Below are 18,107 nucleotides of genomic sequence, written 5' to 3' on the forward strand. Positions count from 1 at the left end.
TCCTTTAGGGGGAATTGAGGATGCTCAGAACTTTGCAGAAGTTGTTCCAGTGCCCAGTTCCAGGGTGCCCCCAGAACAGACTTCAAAACTCTTTGAGTTTGGCACTTGGCCTTCTGCTGAGAACAGCTAGGCAAGTGAATGGGTTTTGAGACAGCCAGCATGCTCTAGGCGCTGCCACCGAGAGCCGGCCGACAGGAAGTGCTGAGGACAGGGGTGACTTAAACCTCACCAGTGTCTGGGCGTAAGTGGTTCCTTCAGGACTGCAGGTAAGTACCTCCAACCACTAGATCCACAGCTTGGAATGCTTTTGTGAAAGTAGGCACCCATGACATCTCAAAGAAGTAGTCACAGCTCATGCTAGTCTTGTGAAGCACAGCCAAGGGCTGGTACAGGCAGCCCTGTTTTATATAATAGCCTAAGGGCTCAGGAAATGAGATCCAGATTGGATTCCCTGTTCAGTCTGAGCAGACTCAAATTGACATTCCCCTCCTCTTAAGAGAAAGCCCTAACCACTAGGATCCATGTTATTTTAAGTATGTGCAAGGGGAAGGCATTCTCTAACTCCTGTTGAAACCGTGCCACTGAAGTAAAAGGTGTTCAGGACTCTCTAGCTCTGAGAAAAGCAGGTACAAAAAGGACCATGGTTTTCTAGCTTGGTGACTAAAGTACTCACCTGGGAAAGGGGAGTCTGCAGTTTCTGTCCCTATTCCCAATGTGGCTTGTGCATTTTACATTAAACTATCAGTTGGCAATGTTCAGAAGCAGCCCTTGAAAAAAAAAAGGGCTGGAACACAGGACCTCCATCCTTAGGTTATTTCCCTAATCACACTCTGGCCCAGGAATCAAGCTGCACCTTCTGAAGAAAAGCAGTCTACAAATGGGAGGGAGACTATCCCCACCCAATGGGAACTGAACCTGGACAAGTTGTGAGAATGCCTACTAGACTGAGATCCTGGGAGGGATTTAGATGGGGGAACGGCTAGTTTCTTTACCCAGTCATATTTAAGCATGAGTTCAGTGCCCAGCTGGACAGTTCTAGGCATGCACAGAGATGCTGTTCTAGATGTCCAGGGAACCATGAAGTCAAGAAAGCGAGATGCCTGTGGAGATAGGCACATCCAAGGTCAGACAGTGATTGAGCAAGGCTTTCAATATAGTAATTGAAGTGATTCTGAAATCCCAATTTTAGGGCCCTATGTTCCCTTCTGAACCAGGCTCAATTATCTTTAATCAGTTTGGATGGTTGAATTCCAATGCAGGTGACTGTATGAAATGAGATACAGATTTAACACTGTTTCTCATGGCATTGATAGGATAGGTATACACTTTCACCATTTTTAAGAGGAAGGGGACTTACTGCTCAAGAGCACATCAGATGATTCAGTGCAATTTTTAAATCTAATTTGCAGTAAATGAAGCTCAACCACAGTAAGCTTGCCCCTGCATGAAAGAGGGTAAGTAAGTTACTGTAGTTTGGCTTCACTTACCATGGACTAAAAGGAGACAGACAAACAAAACAATTAACGGGATGCATATGATTCAATACAAGTCATCCACGGTGTATTTGGGTGTAAGGGTTTCGCCTGTCCACACCTTATATTTCCAACCATAAAATATGTTGTGAAATCATTTTTCCTGTTGGAAGTAATATAGGTGATGTGGAGTCAAGCATTTCAGCAAATCTTGTCTTTTTGAGCAGGAGCAATTGTAGTGCAAATTCCTCTGCTAAATGCATCAGTCCACTACTTCTGTTAGACAATATAAGAACCTGATCCAAACCCGCCTGAAGACATTGCAAAAGCTCCCATTGAGTACCTGATCTTTGCATCAAGCCCTAAGCAGTCAGCACAATACCTGCAGTATTCTATTTTCATATACCAGCTTTAAATTCAGAGGGATCTTCATCAAAGCTCAGATGCATTCTGGCCACATGAATGAAAGCTCAGATGTACTGCAGAGGAAGGCAGCAGCATTAGAAAGTGTTTTGTGCTTGAAACAAGGAGCAAAGGTCTCCCTACATTTAGTCTTAGCTCCACCACAACTTCCCATGCGGCCTTGGTCAGGTAACTTCCCCTCTGTGCTCCACTTTCTCTGAGATTTGAGGTAATCTATGAAGCTTTGGCTCATTAGGATTTGTTACCCGATGTAAAGCAGCTCAAAGACACATGACATTGTTCAACAAAAGTATTACTGTTTTTTTCCCTTCCGGTGGTATGGAGCCTACCAACATCATACAGCATGCATTCTGACATGGTAAATAAATCACAGTCAGAATTCAAAAGTATATTTCCTTTTTTGAAAACATATATACATTTTTGCCTTCCTTCCCCTCTTTTTAGGGGGGGGGGGGAAAAGAGAGAGAATCATTTTAACTAGTGAGGCAAGTGTTAAATAAACATAAATTAAAAAAAGGTAAGACCCTTTACACAAATTGGCAAGCCTCCACTGTTAGCAGTTATCCCATTAGTTTCAGGCCAGTTACTCTTAGGAATAACTGCTTGTTAATGGGAATACAGCCCACAAATCAAATGATATGGGATAAAAGGCAAAAATAAAACACCAAAAAAGCAACCACATCGGCCAAATTCAAAGAGTCTTATCTAGGGTTTCTACCACTGCACTTCACCAATATCACCAGGACCACTTTTGGAGGAAAAGTGCTATCCATCAGAAAAAAAGAATTTGGCTTGGTTACCTCTGGCCAGGCCAGTCCATGGTGGCTAGCGATGGAGTTCAATAACGAAGTGAGGATTCGTGGCACAGGTGTTGTTAATTGGGACTCAGTCCCAATCACCAGGGGGAGTACTTGTGCCACAGCTGTTTTCCCTGGCTCACCGGCTTTTTTTCCCCTTCTTTTTCTTTCCCATTCCCATTCCGGCTGTAAACTCTTCAGAACAAAGCTCCATTCTCTTGATGTTTGTACAGTGCCCCGGCACAATGGGACTCCAATCCTAATTGCCGCAACATAAGCAAAGCAACTGAACAAAGAACAATCCATAAGGAGCTACTATTATGGATACTTTTTCAAGAAAGTGGCATCTGTCTGCTTCTTATCTTCCCTGCGCATTAAATATTGACAATGAAGCAGGTTGTCATAAAGAAAAAGTCACATTTAGGAGGCCCTAAATTTATGTATTTCCCCTCAAATAGACTGAGAATATTGTCTCTAACAAACCCAGCAGCTCCTGATACACCCTTCTGTAAGGGGCATCCATTTGTACAATTTACTATTGTCCTCTCAAGTACTTTAGAGGCCTTCACCGTGGGAGACTTGCCCAGGTTTTTGTGCCACGTCTTAATGGAATTTGCAATAAAGCAAGTTGTTTGGCCATAAGCTAGCCATCTGGCCCTGTAGGTTTGTGTGACTTTTTAAAGTGAATAAGTCAATCTTTTAGATGCTTTGCTAATAAAGGATCACAGCAATAGAAGTCCCTAATAAAATCTTTCACAACACATAGCATAGTTCTTTTTCCCACCCCCAGCTGCTGCTAACCTGTGCTAATAGCAGTTTTCTTTCCTCTCCCTGCCAGCTCAGTTGTGCTAAATGGAGAGAGTCAGGGGAAAAGCAAATTCCCTCTATCCCTTTCCATTTATCTCTGTGCAGAAGAGGGTTAATAACTGCTTTCTTTCACTTTTCCACTCCCTCCCCACCAATACTCCAATACTTTCCTGCACAGCCATGAAATGTAAATCACAATCCAGCTCTTAATAACGAGGAAGGGAGGTACCTTCTCCCATTTTAGTGCTCTGACTAATTTAATGCACAGCAGCTTGCCCGTCTTGCAAATTACCATCATTTAGGTTGGGGTTTTTTCTACTAAAAAAAGATGGTTTACTTGAGTGTGGAAATCTATAGCTAATGTTAATGAAATGCATCTGTTCATCGTCACATCACATCTGCTCTGAGGAGCTCTGCGTGTCTCAGCTCTGCACTAAGCACCCTTAAGAACAATCTCTCTCAGTTTGCAAAAATAACCTTTCAGAGGCAGGGTAAGGCCTGTTCAGCATAATTTGTTCCTAGAAACAAGATTTAGGCTGGCCTAACAGCTGTACTCATCTTTAGTATTGGGGTGGAACAGAAGTATCATTTTAATGAGTGATAAAAAGTATTATTTCAATGGGTGATTTCAATGGGTCATTATCATTTATTTATAATCCAACCAATTATGACTTATATAGGGGAGGTGGGGTTCCTGAAGAAAAGTGCATGGTATAATGCTTGTTAATGCTGGGGGTATTAGAAGTGGTTGCACCCTTTTGCCAAAGATCAGTTCTTTCCCACGCACCCATTATGACTTGCCCTCTTCTCTTCCAAATACAAAAGAGCTTCAAAAAGCTTGTGTCATGCTGCAAGCTCATTCTACCTTCTTTCACCTGTTAGCTTATATTTTAGAGTACAAGCTTATACTCGGAGATGAACACACAATCAGAATCTTAACTCTTTCTAGTTAAAGGGGCAAAAATTAATAAGCTGAAGTTATTTATTGCCTGATGCTACAAGTTGCTGAGCAATTTTTTTAGCTCCCATGATCTTCAATGCATTGGTGGGTTGTGACTACTAAGCACTTGGCCAGTCACTCTACACCTCTCAGGACTGAGCCATTGATGTAGATTTCAAAGACCATACATTTTTTTTTTTTTAAATATCTCACTTTCTTTTTATGCCTGTGATTCACCTGTTTTTCACAATGTGATATCTTTCAGTGGGACATTCCAATAATTTGAAGTAGCATTAATTAAAACAATGAAAAAAATTATTCTCTTTGCCTACAGCAGTGATATCCCTCCTTTGCCACACAAACCAGATGGACAGCACTCAGTCAGTCCGTGGGCCACTTGGTGGGCCTGATCTGGTGCATGGGGCAGGGGTCCTGATCTAGCCATTCCAGGGGAGTGAGTAAAGCCAAAAATGCTGGTCTCAGGTACCCCTGGCCTTTGGGATGGGTAGAAAGGAGGGTCTTAGAGTTACAGACAATAGCTTAGGGCTTAGAACTGTGTTCAGTTCCTAACTCTGCTATCACTTTTGTGTGTGATCTTTTTGTGACTTCAATCTTTTCAGGTTCCCATTTGTTAAATGGGGATAATGGCATTGCTGCACTTTGTTTGGGTATTGCAAGATAATTTCATCATCTTGGCAGTGCTTAGGCATTAGGATAATGAGGATCATATAAAGGATCCAGCAAGAGCTGCCACCTGGTCTGGAGCAGCTCAGACTCTTAGTTCTCCCTGTAAACTGTCCATATAGTATATTCACTTATATGCCAAAAGCTCTCATGGTGGGAGTTGGTCCATGGTCCGGCCCCGCATCACTATAGACATATTGCAGCTGGCAGCATGCAGTAATTGCATACTGTTTCTCTGGTACAATAGTAAAGAATACCTAATCATCTGTTCCCTCCCAATGCAACTGGCTATCTTCAGTCATTCTTCCTAGGCTGCAAACATGACTTGTACCCACCCAGCATGTCCAGAAACCTCTACAAACACTTCCATTGATGTTGCTTTAAATGTAAAGGACAACATTCAGCATCCGCTTGGTCCCATTGCTGACGGTGCACAACTGACTGAAGCTGCTGTGGCTTCACACAAAGCCAAGAACATCTCAGGTACTGTAGTTAGGCCCTAAACCAGTGGTTTATAACCTGGTACCCGAGTACTCCGGTACCCCAAATGTACCCTTTTCTACATTTACTTTGTGGTCCTGTTTCACTTTTTTAGGAGTGAAGCTCCCTTGTAGCAGTCTGTGGTTACAAGGGGTGCCTGTCCTGGGATATAGGGTTCAGCACAGATCTCTTTCTTATAAAAAAATCTAAAGTGTACTAATAACTTTTTGGAAAAATTAACAGAACTATTAAAATGCCTTTCCCAGCTGTAACTTAAATGCTTAGTTCTTCAGTTATCAGAAGTAAGTAGAAATGTGCATTTAAAGAAATTGCCATAGAGAGGCAAAGGATAGTAGCTAATAGGGCTATTACCAGACTAGTTATGAAATATGGGAGATGGACTGTATATTGCAAATACAGATCAGTCTAAAGAAAAGCATCCCAACTATGATAATGTGTTATTTTAGCTGAAGTGGTTAATAGCCCCAAGACACACACAAGCAGAGTGTTTTAAATAAGCCTCTATTGTAAAAGTGAGATTTTTAAGGCTATTTTTGTTTCAAAGCAATAAAAAACAAGAGTGGCATTTTGTAATGAAAAGTTTGGTTTCAACTTCAGTCACAAAAACTTGAGGGGAACATTTAGTTTTAAATCATATGTGAACATGTAAATATAAAACTGTATCCTAATGCATTGCATGTGTGTAAATGAGCTGAATCAAAGTAGCATAGGGTACTGTCATTCTGGCATTTTCAAACCTTGAGTGCAAGGCACTGCAACTTTAACATTCTTGTAACATAGTTTCTTTGTCTAACTAAAAGACTACCTGCACTTGAACATGCTGTGTGTATCGCGTGCCTTCCTGGAGAGGTGTGTAAACATCTCTCTTCCTCCTGGTAAAATACACAAATCAAGAATATCTGAGTTTTCTGAGCTGAAAAATCTTATCACCGGCACAACGTTCTGAAACCAGTCAAACAATGTCCATGTATTTTTATTTAACAAACAAAAAGGTTAATCAAGTTTAATTCAAAACCGACCCAAAGAAAGGTTTCTTCTTTATTCTTTTACACAAATATTTTGGGAGAGGAACAGGTGCAAATTAAGCAAATTCTATTTAGAAAATATCCCACGAATTCCATCATTATTCTCCAAATGTTCAAGACTGTAATTTGAGCCTGAATCTTCTAGTTGCTTAAATCACAAGGACTCTAAGCCAGGTATCTTCTACTGGAATATGGATAATAGAATATGGCCAAATTCTCCAGTATGGGTCAGCTGCTTTGCACCAATGTGACAGAAGGGAGCACACCCAACACCCACACCCCAGTGGGGAATCCTTTGTTGGTGCTGAGCCAGTGTAGAGACTTCTATATTAGCCCTCTCCCAAATCCCTCTTGCTTCTCCCTGCTGCCAACATAAGTGGAAGAAAGGCAGCATGGAACAACAGTCTCTTGGCAGCCTCAGTATCCACCAGCCTAAAGTCTGTTCTCATTGTATGCCTGATGGCCTAGCTACATACAACAACTGCAGAACTGGAGAGCTAAATGTAATGACACCTTTCAATACCCTCCCACCACTCTTCTCCTATCTACCTTCCAGGCCCTCCATCATCTGGGCTATAAAACTAGAATCTGGAATAGCTCTTTTCCTCCAGCAGCTCGGCTGATCAATTAAAGCACCTTCCATTTAGTGATGCTGAGTCACTCAAAAGTATCTTCCTCAAGTGCTCTCTCATTATGTGGCTGTCAAGGAATACCAACCCTCTGCATGGACACCAAGGCTCAGCTACTCAGGAATAAAACCTAGGTCTCTGTATACTTGAGCTCATATTTCTGCTGCCTATATTTAGTCACCCAGTACCCAAGGATTTGAATGAATGTGCAGAGTTAATTGAGAGTTACACACTATAGAGTCTGACAGCTAGATTTTCCCTTAAAATGTGCTTTCATGATGCAAAGTTCACTAAGAGTATCTAGTGTTTAATTACTAAAAATACTTTGCGGAGTGTTGTAGCTCTATTAGCTACAGTCATGTGGCATTAAAGCTGTAGCCTCACAACTACAAAGGCAGCAAAATGGAAGGTGCTAAAATTTATGTCATCATCCTAGTTCAGGGGTGGGCAATTATTTTGGCTAGCAGGCCACTTAATGAGTTTTGGTGAGCTGTTGAGGGCTGGGGGTGTGGGAAGATGCCAACTGATCCTATCTGGCCCACCAGCCATTGCTGAGACCCCTAGGAGGAAGGGCTACACCCTGCTCTGCTCCATTCTGCTGCAGTCAAGGCCAGGCTGGGCCACACAGTGTGCAGACTCCCCCACCTCCCAGCATCCATTCCCCTAGCCCAGCTTCATGTTGGTGCTGTGCAGTTGTGGCATTGCGGCCTCCAGCAGCTGGGCCTGCATGGGGAGTCTGCAAGCTGCGCTGTCTGGCTTGGCCCCAGCTGCGGCAAAGAGATGCTGGGCACAGCCCTCCCTCCTCAGGCTCCCAGTGGCAGTCAGTGGGCCAGATAGGATCATTTGGCTGGCTGGATATCGCCCACAGGCTGTATTTTGCTCACCCTTGTCCTAGTTGCTACTATCCCCCCAATCAAGTCTAAAGCTGAGATTTAGAACTGGTTCAGTGGTAAGACAAGAGATACAGTTCAACACAGATGAGAACAAGTGGATGACGGAAGAGAAGCCATTGCTCTTTCACGAAGCTTTCAACTTGTATCGAACCATGATATCACCTTCTGGCTGTAATATTCCAAAGCCATATCTTTCCTTGTCAAACTCTGGGATCCCTGAACCGGGATGTTTCAGTTCCAAGTCAAAACAGGATAACAGGAGGAAAACAAACCTTTAAAAAAAAAAAGATAAAATGGTCAGATTAGCATCAGAGTATCCTTTGGTTTCTGTTCTAGAGGTCACAGTCTAAACTGCTTCTCAAGGCAGGATGATGTCTGGCTAAATAATCCCAGAAAAACTGTTCATCTAACACTTCAAAGCCTCCAATGAAAGGAATCCTGTAACTTCTCTAGGCTGTCTGCTCCAGTGCCAAATTCTAACTGTGCAGTCTGATATAGTTCATGTCAAATGTGTTTCAGGCTGAAGTTTTTGGAAAACTTCAGGAAAAATGGTTCAAGCTGCTACTGAGAATCAGAGTAGAGAAAAATAGAAATCCTGTGATTCAAGATTACATCATAAAGCCCGAGGAGACTGAATTAAAGTTGTACAGATGATCTTATTTCTGGCATGTCCTAATTTTTGGATGCCTGACTTTGCAACCTAAATAGTTTTTTTCATGCATTTTGTATGTGTAATGTAGATCTATGAAATTGCAGCAATGACTATACAGCAGTCATGAGCTTGGGAGCACTTTCAATATGGCACTATGTGACATAAATAACCTATTTACATAGTCTGGAGATTTGTCATCTTAGATGTTAAAAATATTACTTAAGTTAAAAATTAATTTCTAAAAGAGTTTTGATTTATTGAAGGGTAGACACCAATTTTATGGATGGTCTCAACATATTAACACAAACAAAATTCTACAGTCCCTGGGTAAGTATTGCATGTGGTGAGTTTTAATACAAAAAACCCCTTAATTTTCTATAATCTTCTAGGAGTTTATTATCATTAAAATTACAAATGGCCAGGATAAAAACCATACTGTAGGCATTCTATGTTACTTACTGTTTGATGCTATTAATTGCATGGAACTTTCCAATACATGTATTAATTCCTGCTCCCCATGGCAAGTTGTAATGTTTGAGTCTAGTCCCTCTTTTATAGAAGTCATTTTTCTCTGTGCCATCTGGATTGAGGAATCTGTCATATTTGAATTTCTGAAAAAGAATAAAGCAAATCCCCACCTACTGGTTACTGGACATGTTGCTAGAGCAGGTAGCTGTTTTTGAAACAGAAATGATTATTTGCTGTATGTTTGTATTCTCCTGATATTAGCTGAACTGCTAGTTTAGAAAGAACATTGCAGACTCCTTAGGTGTATGTAGGAAGATATTCTGAAGGGAGGTGGAGCCCAAAGCGTACACTATGGACATACTTCCTGAATAAGGATTGGAGAATATGGGTCAACATGGTTATATGCCATGGGAAAGAACAGAGAGGAATTTCTCTCATCTAGGGAGTCCTTTAGGAGGTTGAAGGGGCTCTCGTATTTTAAGGAAGCCTGCTATAGACAACAAAGGAAAAAGGAGAAGGGGTGTTGGTATGGAAGGTTACTACTGTGAATCTTTAACCTCAAAGCATGTGCTCTCTGCCTTCGGCGATACAGTTTTCAGAGGCTGTATTAGCACAGTAAGAAATGGTTTGCTTTGTTTTCTCTCCTAATAAGTTAGACTCTGTATATCTTTGAATATAACCTGATTTGACCATTAATGTTGAAGGGAACTAACACTGACTGTCCATCCATGAAGACTCTGGAGGCCTCTGTTTTCCTAGTTAGAGTCTACTAAGCACAGCCAGGACATAAAATGGAGCTGCTAGGGACTTGAGCTCTTTTCCCTAAAAACAGCAAAACTTCATGACAGCATGTAGGAGAAGCCAAAACCCTAGGAACGTGGTTGCCTATCAAAGAGACACAATCAAGAGTGTCCACCATACACCAGAAGAGAGTTACACATTATGAATCATGCAAAGAAATAGACAGCCATTAGTGACCTCATTCAATAGTGAATATGAGGCTCCGTTTCCTACAGCAAGCAGGCATTCCCCACTTCTTGCATTTGAAGTCATGCTCCAATGGTGGTTGCCTGCAGACAACTATGAATACTGAGTATTTTCATCTTGGTGACTCATGTTGAATCCTTTATGTCATGCACTAAGGAACCCAAAGCAATTAAAATACAAACTTAAGTGAAAGAGCCCTTCCCATGCAGATTTCTGGTTATTTTGCTTATTCTAGGTCAATGGCTAAAATACATACAGGATGTATCTACACAAGCTGCTTACTGCACAGTAGCCTAATAACACTGCACAGTAGTGTGCTAGTCAAAAACCATGCTAATACACTACTGTGCAGTGTTATTAGGCTACTGCACAATAAGTGTCACAAAAAAAACTTGACTGAAATTGTACATCAAAGTGATTTGCTTCTATAGCGAATCCAGTCTACAGGGCAGTGCTGGTCTTGGTTTCTTTGTATCTACAGATCAGCACCATAGCCAGATGTCAAGTTCATGGAGCTTAATGAGAAAATATTGGTCCCCAGCAAGCACACATGTAAGACGTGTCTACACATTGCCCTATGGTGACAGAGACGCGCTAAATCACCATACGGTGCACTACAGTGACATAGCAATCATACGGGTCTAGACATGATCCCAGCTACATCGCCATAGCGGCATGCTCCCCCCCAGTATAGCGCACCACTACAGTGATGTAGCAGCAAAATCTACCCATGCACCACATGGTAGCCACCTGTAGAGCACCATGCTTTAGTATTTCCAAAGATAACTTCCATAGTACTTCCATAGCAACATTGCCATAGACGCACCCATACATTCATAGAGTTTAAGGCCAGGAGAGACCAGTTTAATCATTTATTCTATACATAAATGCCTATTCACAGGGCACGGATCCTCTCCCACTAATTTCTTACATCAAGTCAATGCAGAAAACCTTCACCTGATATAAACACTGGCTCCTGTTGACACTGGCTCCAATGGGACTGTGACAGCATTCACCAGCTGAGGATTTACACTCTGGTTGAGCTAAACTATCACTTTTAAATACTTGCCTGGCATTCATTTATTATATTTCTAACCTGGATTTGTCTAGTTCAACTTTGAACCACTGGTTTTCACTGCAGCTTTCGGAGCTATCCACAATCGCCAATCTCTTCCTCCTGGAGGCACTTGTAAGCTCTGATCAAGTACAAAGCAACAACAAATCTGTGCAACCTGGGAAACATTCTTCAGCACCACCCACTTCATAAAAAGAAAAGCAGTTTCATTTTAGAATAAAGAAGGAACTACTGAATAATGGGCCTAAACATTAAAAAAACCCATGCACAACTAACAGCTTGCCTTGCATAGTGCTGAGACGTCTTCAAACTGACAGTTCTGCAGACTGAAATCTTCAGCTTATCCACAAAACAAAAACTGCATTACAGCAACAGAGCAAATTTCCCTCCCCTGCTCTAGCAAATGTACCTCTGCTGTCTATAAAGGAGACAGGCTTTGTTTGGTGCAGCCAGTATATTTAATTTGTCTGTAGATGCAGGTGGTTCTACCAAACCACCAGCAAACCAACTCCACTGGTATTTTTCATGGATTCCTTCCTTGGCATAATAGCCTTAGGTACACTCTTGCCTGCAATAATCTTAACCTCAGACTTCAATAAGCATGACCTCAAGATATCAAGATTTGTCCCTTACCTACCCCAACTCTGAATCTCTTCTAGTTGTAAAACTATAGCACTAGGAACTGCACAATTTGTCAAAGAGCCAGTTATGACAAAAGGTGTTGAGTTGTTGTTGTCGTCAAGAAAGGAGTTGTGACTAGAGTGAAAAATGAGTCAATTCTCTCTCTTTTTGCTTGAGGATTTTTTTCTTTTAAAACTAACCTGTCATCAGGTTTTGCTGAGTTAAACTAACATTTAGACTCTGCATACACCATCTCTGACTGGAGCACAGTAATTTAACCAGTTATTACTGGGTTTCCTGGATTATAAACTGTATTTATCAGAATTTACATTATTTCAAGGCTGGTATCATTTCTGGCATCTTGGCCCGTGGCAGGTTCCATGGAGAGGAAGCAAAGCCAGCTTGTTTCTTTGTTACAAAATTAGCAGGGGGGACTACAGGGGTAACAGATGTTTCTATATTTAAGCACTACATCAAGTTGTTATAGCAACTGAAAAATGGAATTCCAGTCCCCATAACAAGCCAGTGTTCCTCCTCACATACCATTGTTTCCACATTTTCATTTTTAGAGCTCAAGTTTGCATACCTTCCCAGCTTTTCCCAAAACACTGATTCTGGAGGACAAAAAGAGAAAAAGCACCTCTCGTTAGAAAAGTGTTCCTTGAAAAATATCACTTAAAAGGGAGAAGCAGAGGAAAGGAACATGGGATAAAATGTTCTCACAAATCAAAGCTGAGTTTATTAACAGAGAATCCACAAAATCCTTCACACTGCTCCAAAGATCGGGTGCTAATTCCAGCTGGGAGGAACCATGTGCTGTTAGCATCTGGTGGCCACTCGGTGACCTGAGCCCAGCTGCACAGAAGACGCAGGAACCACTACAGCAGATGCAGCTCGCTGGCAGCCACAGCAGAGGGGCTACTGCCTCAACAGCTCATGGGGAGTGAATCCCCAGGCTTCATCATGCCTACTAGTGGTCCCTAGGAGGTCAGCCCTGAGTCACATTTGCAGGATATAAAAAGTCAGCCTACTGCTGCCAATGCTGCATTTCTCCCATTTGACTGGTGGATCATGGATTTCTATCTATTTAGCTCTATGGACTTCTATCTATTATGCTCTCTCCACAGTAACCCAGGCTCTAGATTTGTCCGGCCAAAACCTCACATGAAAATTTGAAGATTCATAGTTTGCTTCTGGTTATATAAAAAAATTCCAAGTTTCCAAATTTATGGTTGTTTGAAGAGTCCACCTAATTTAAGCAATCTATATTGTTGCTGGAAATTCTCACTTAATATTTAGTTTTAATTCTTAAAATTCTTTAATTTTTAAGTGTCTAACATGAAGGTAGTGTTCTCTCTTTTCCTGACATGAGTGCACCTCTTGGATAAATATTCATACACGTGTCTGGAGCCTTTCATGGGAACAGACTAGAAGGGACCAGCTGCGTGGGGTCAAGTCCAGTCCCCTGCCATCATCATTAACCATATTATAAACAGGCCAAGCTTGAAGTGGCATCAGCTCTAACTGGCGTGTGAAAGGAGCCAAATTTAGGTTCAAGAATAGTTAACACAGTATCATTTCTACTCAATAGTTTTATATAAACCAGTGCAGTATGCACTGTGAGGAGGAAGAGCAAAGAATGGTGTCATGAGAATTAAGACTCAGAAAGAAAAAGTTACCTCAGGGTCTTCATAGATCTCTGCATCCATCTGGGGGCTTAAATATGGAAAAAGGCAGAGCCTATCTCCCTTTCTCAGGCTGTACTCCCTGCCATCTGCCAATCTCAGAGATGCATCTTCAAGGACTTCTCTGGTGATAAAAGGGGCTGCTGTCAAACGCAGGGCTTCTTTCAATACACTGTCTGCACAAAAGGAAAACCAAGCAGAGAATTACTGCATCCAGTGAACAGAAGTGAGCAATCTGCAAACTGTTCGCTTTGCATTGGTGCATAATGGATGTAACTGTTCACTTCCAACAAAGCAAATTGCTAAGCAGAGTTCTACCATGTAACCTGCTATCAAATGGTGCTTACACCTTGGAGGGCTCCACATTTCCTGTGTTCCCGGGGACCCTGGACTAGCAACAAAGGAGAGACAATGCAAGCTGTAGCCATGTCTTCAAGGATCTTCCCTAATATTCTCCTCCAAGAATGAGTGAAAGGGGCAAGTGCTTTGTTAATGAAGAGTGAGATTTCTAATGACAGGTCAACTGCATATGATCAAGTTTTAAAAAAATCCTTTTCATCATATTCAAAATCCAAGTTCAGCTATGTAGCAGTCCCAGACTATACACGCTATGGCACAGGAGAAAATAGTCCAATTGCCATAACTGCCTGTTGTGCCAGCCTCGATTCTGACCCCCTGCCTCTGGAAACCCCAGCTTCACTCTAGGAAGCCAACAGTTTCTCATGATGCACACAATGCACAGGGAGTTCGCAACTGCTGGGTGCTGCCAGGGCGGAGAGTCCCCTCAGGTACAGAACTCCCAGCCCCGGCTGTGCATGGGAGCCCAGACAGCTGATGTGTAGAGAGGGCTTGTGAGTAAGCACAGTTGTTGCTCAGGCAAATTAAGGGTGTGCTTGCAGGTACATTTTGCACGTGCAATCATTGACTTCAAAAAACTCTTAGATAGGAAAAAAAACTACGCTACCAAAGATTTTTAACTGATATGTAAAGTTATGTGATGGTAAGTGCTGTAAGTCAAATGCTGTAGTCCATCGACATCCACAAAAGAAGAGCACTAACCAAAAATAGGGGTGTTGTCCAGTATCTCTTGGCTAATGCCATGCATCTGTTTCATTGTTTGTCTTCTGTGTCCAAGTACTTTTTCTAATTCACCTTGAACTGCTGCCATGGCTGCAGGATGGTTTAGAAGAAATAGGAGAAGCCAGAAAACCGCAGGGCCTGCATTCCCCTAAAAATAAAGCACCCAAAAGGAATCAGAGTTATTAAAATTGTAAAGCGGGTGAATTCGAACCAACAGGACTTCCATTATATTGCAAAAGGCACAAGTCAATGTCAATTCAATTTTCATTACAAATTCCTTTCAGTCAATAAGTGAAAAGTTTAGGCTGGCAGCTCAGTCTATTAACACAAAACCGTTCTTGAAGGACTGACTTTAAAGGACAATAAATATCTTTCAGGCTCCTGTGCATTATTAATGGTAGTATTCCCAGAACTAAGTGGCAGAAACTTGAAAGATCTGACAACTCTGCCGTTAACAAGGGCAAGAAAAGAAGAAGCCTAGAAAGCTAAGACAAGAAGCTTGGCAAGTCTTCTGCCGTCATCTAGCAAGCCCACTCTAGCAGGAACAGAAAGTTGAGGCACAAAATGTAGAAATCCAGTGCTAGTTTCAAAACAACAGCAGACTTTTGCAAACAGTAACAGGCAAACCTTAATCAATAAGGTTTCAGTTACTTCATAGAAAAAAATTGCATACTACTTTTATGAGCATGCAATCCATGTGGGAAAAATTTACATCCACCTGGGAAAATTCTGTGATGAGGATCCTGTCTCACCAATAGTATATACTATAGTATATACAGTATACCAAGATGGCTCACTTCAGCCCTCTACAGAGAGTCTGCCCAAAGCTTACACACCCGTTAAATGCCATACAAGCTCTTTTGGTTACAGTTACTGCCATTGCCAGTCTGGTGCATACCTCAGTAAGTTTTACTGGGTATAAATCCACCTGATTCAAAAAACGTTGTCATTAGAAGAGGACTGTGATTTGGTCAGTTACTATTTTTATTTGCCAACCCTTAAACTACCAGCATATACCAATGACGTGACCTGCCAAACATGTTATAAACATGCAGCCCTCTCCAGCACAGCCAACTCACGTGGCTGAATCATGAATTTTACAATACTGAGTACTTATCTTCGAATGCCAGATCTTGGAGTCATGTGGTTAAATAAAACAGCTTACATTTTTTTAAAGTAAGTATCTAGTTTTCATGGCAAATAAAAAGAACTAAAAATGTATTTTAAAATTCCCATGATTTTAAAAACAAACTCACAATTCAGTGGCTGGATGATTTTTGAATGCTTGGGATTTGTAATAGTGCTTTTTCTGTCCCCTAGATTGTAAAGTACACATTTCTTGGGGTAAAGAATGGCTTTTTGTTGTGTTTGTCCAGCACAGGCATCTTAGCCTATGACATCTTTCTATGCAATACCGCAATACAAAACAGATAATAATAATAATAATAATAATAATATAGCCACTGTTAAGTGAGAGCTCATTTGTAGTGACATAATAGTCCCAGAGTATGGGAGGAAATGTGTCCGCATGTCAAACTAGTAGAGAGAAATATTTGATGGGCCAGCACTGTATATTTTTGTTCTTGTTAGAAAAAAAAATTGTGATGATTAAGTAAAAAGCAAAGGTGCATTTCTGTCAATACAGAGTGCATCTACGGTACATTATATCTAAGTAATTTAAAGAGTAAAGTGTATCACATAAATAATTCATTCCCTTTTTGGTAAGCATGATACCATTTTTGCTGCCTAAATTTTCAAAGAGGGTTGCTTTTTAATTAAAATGCAGGCATTTATAAATGCACATGAACATTTAATTATTCATGTTGGAACTAAACAGAATTAGACACACATTAGAAATAAAGTATCTTTCATCTTCCTGTAGATTACATTCCAGAAAACTACAGTAGCTGTGAATGACCCAAGTTTGCCTTGTGATAAAAGAGGGTTTCAGTCCACTGCACAGTGCAATGTCATTTGAGGAAGATTCGTTTGCTGGTGTCAGACCAAAAAAGAACAAAGCACTGAAAAATCAAGTCAATGTTGAACCTTTTTCAGTGCCTATCTTAATGCAAATGCCTTTGCAGCAATTGTATATACTACTGAGGCAGATAATAACAGCTCAAATATGTTTCAAAAGGTTACAAGCAACTGTTCTCTTCCTAACACACTGGCAATACCACCACAGAGGGTCCTCACCCCAACCCCCCTGATGTCAATGGGCTTCTCTCCGCAGGCTCCATTGGGGTTGGGATGTGGCTCTAATGGGTATAATATCATCAGTGTACTAGAGAGTGAAACTGAATATTGAAAAGTAAAGAAAATCAGAATTACCTATCTGTGCTTTTGAAGATTTCTCCCCTCAAGCTGTTTTTCTTAAAGACTGAGTCCCGCTTTATCTCTCAGATAAACTATGCAGTTTGGAGTGCAAACCTCAGTTTCTTTCAGGATAAATACTGTATTTACTCAAATATAAGATGAACCTGAATATAAGATAACTCCCCCCCCCCCCCCAGTAATTAGATTCTATATATGGAAAATGTATAAATTTGTTATAATTTTCCAGGTATAGAATCTAATTATTGGAGATTTGCCTTGAATTTGTCCCCTTCCCACAGTTACAGCACAGAAAATAAATCCAGCTCCTTCTTCCGTCCTTGCTGTCAGACCCTTCTCTCCCTGACCCCATGGAAGTGAGTCAAATTTGAAAACGCTTTCTTTAAAATAAACATACCTGTAGTAAATTAGTTCATTCCACAATTGATGCATTTGACCTTTTTTGAAATTGCTGCAAGTTTTAGCACCGGTATTTACATAGGTGATGCATAGGGAGGGTATGGGGGTAGGGGCATGTGCCCCCCCTGAGATTAGCCACTGCCAATGATGCCACTGGTGTCTGTGGGCGGTCGCTGCTCGCCACTCCCACCCCTTCCTACCAACACCGTCACGGCCGCCTTCACCACCAATGTCAGTGTGGCTGCCTCCGGGCAGTGCCCACTCGGCACACCCTTGCCACCAACATCAGCGCAGCTGCCTGTAGGTGGTCCCTGCTCAGCCTGAATGTAAATTTGATACCTGCATCATGCACAGTAAATTTAAGCCGTGTAAGCCGCCCACTTACTGCACAGTAAATTTAAGCCGGTGTAAATGCACACGTAGACACTCCCACAGTGCTTTTTTTTTATTTGCAAATATATTGCATTATTTCTACCAAAACTGTCCTGTGGCCACTATGGCTCACCTGACAGCCCAACTCACATCACTGGCATTATATCATACACTTTCCCAACACAATATCTGCACTGCACACCTGTGCTCCCATGCAACCATCATCCTCACCCTTGCCTTGTCACAAAGACATGCAATCTTTC

General features: G+C 41.5%; 2 protein-coding genes across 3 annotated transcripts in view; both read right to left on the bottom strand.

Annotated features, from left to right (window-relative positions):
* Window positions 1–3,175, bottom strand: part of KCNB1 (potassium voltage-gated channel subfamily B member 1) — a 235,896-nt gene extending 232,721 nt beyond the window's left edge. Inside the window, exon 1 of the mRNA XM_006018148.2 lies at window positions 2,696–3,175. The gene's annotated coding sequence lies outside the window, so the exon portion shown is untranslated. The remainder of the gene's footprint in view (window positions 1–2,695) is intronic.
* A 3,455-nt stretch (window positions 3,176–6,630) lies between these two features.
* Window positions 6,631–18,107, bottom strand: part of PTGIS (prostaglandin I2 synthase) — a 53,670-nt gene continuing 42,193 nt past the window's right edge. For both annotated transcript variants that reach the window (XM_025197350.1, XM_025197349.1), the window contains exons 7-10: window positions 14,719–14,887; window positions 13,654–13,835; window positions 9,283–9,434; window positions 6,631–8,443 (exon numbers count right to left, since the gene is read on the bottom strand). In XM_025197350.1, the coding sequence (XP_025053135.1) occupies window positions 8,296–8,443; window positions 9,283–9,434; window positions 13,654–13,835; window positions 14,719–14,887 (651 nt within the window). In that variant the 3' untranslated portion in view covers window positions 6,631–8,295. The remainder of the gene's footprint in view (window positions 8,444–9,282; window positions 9,435–13,653; window positions 13,836–14,718; window positions 14,888–18,107) is intronic.

Source organism: Alligator sinensis, unplaced genomic scaffold, assembly GCF_000455745.1.
Source record: "Alligator sinensis unplaced genomic scaffold, ASM45574v1 scaffold115_1, whole genome shotgun sequence".
Classification (NCBI taxonomy): domain Eukaryota; kingdom Metazoa; phylum Chordata; order Crocodylia; family Alligatoridae; genus Alligator; species Alligator sinensis.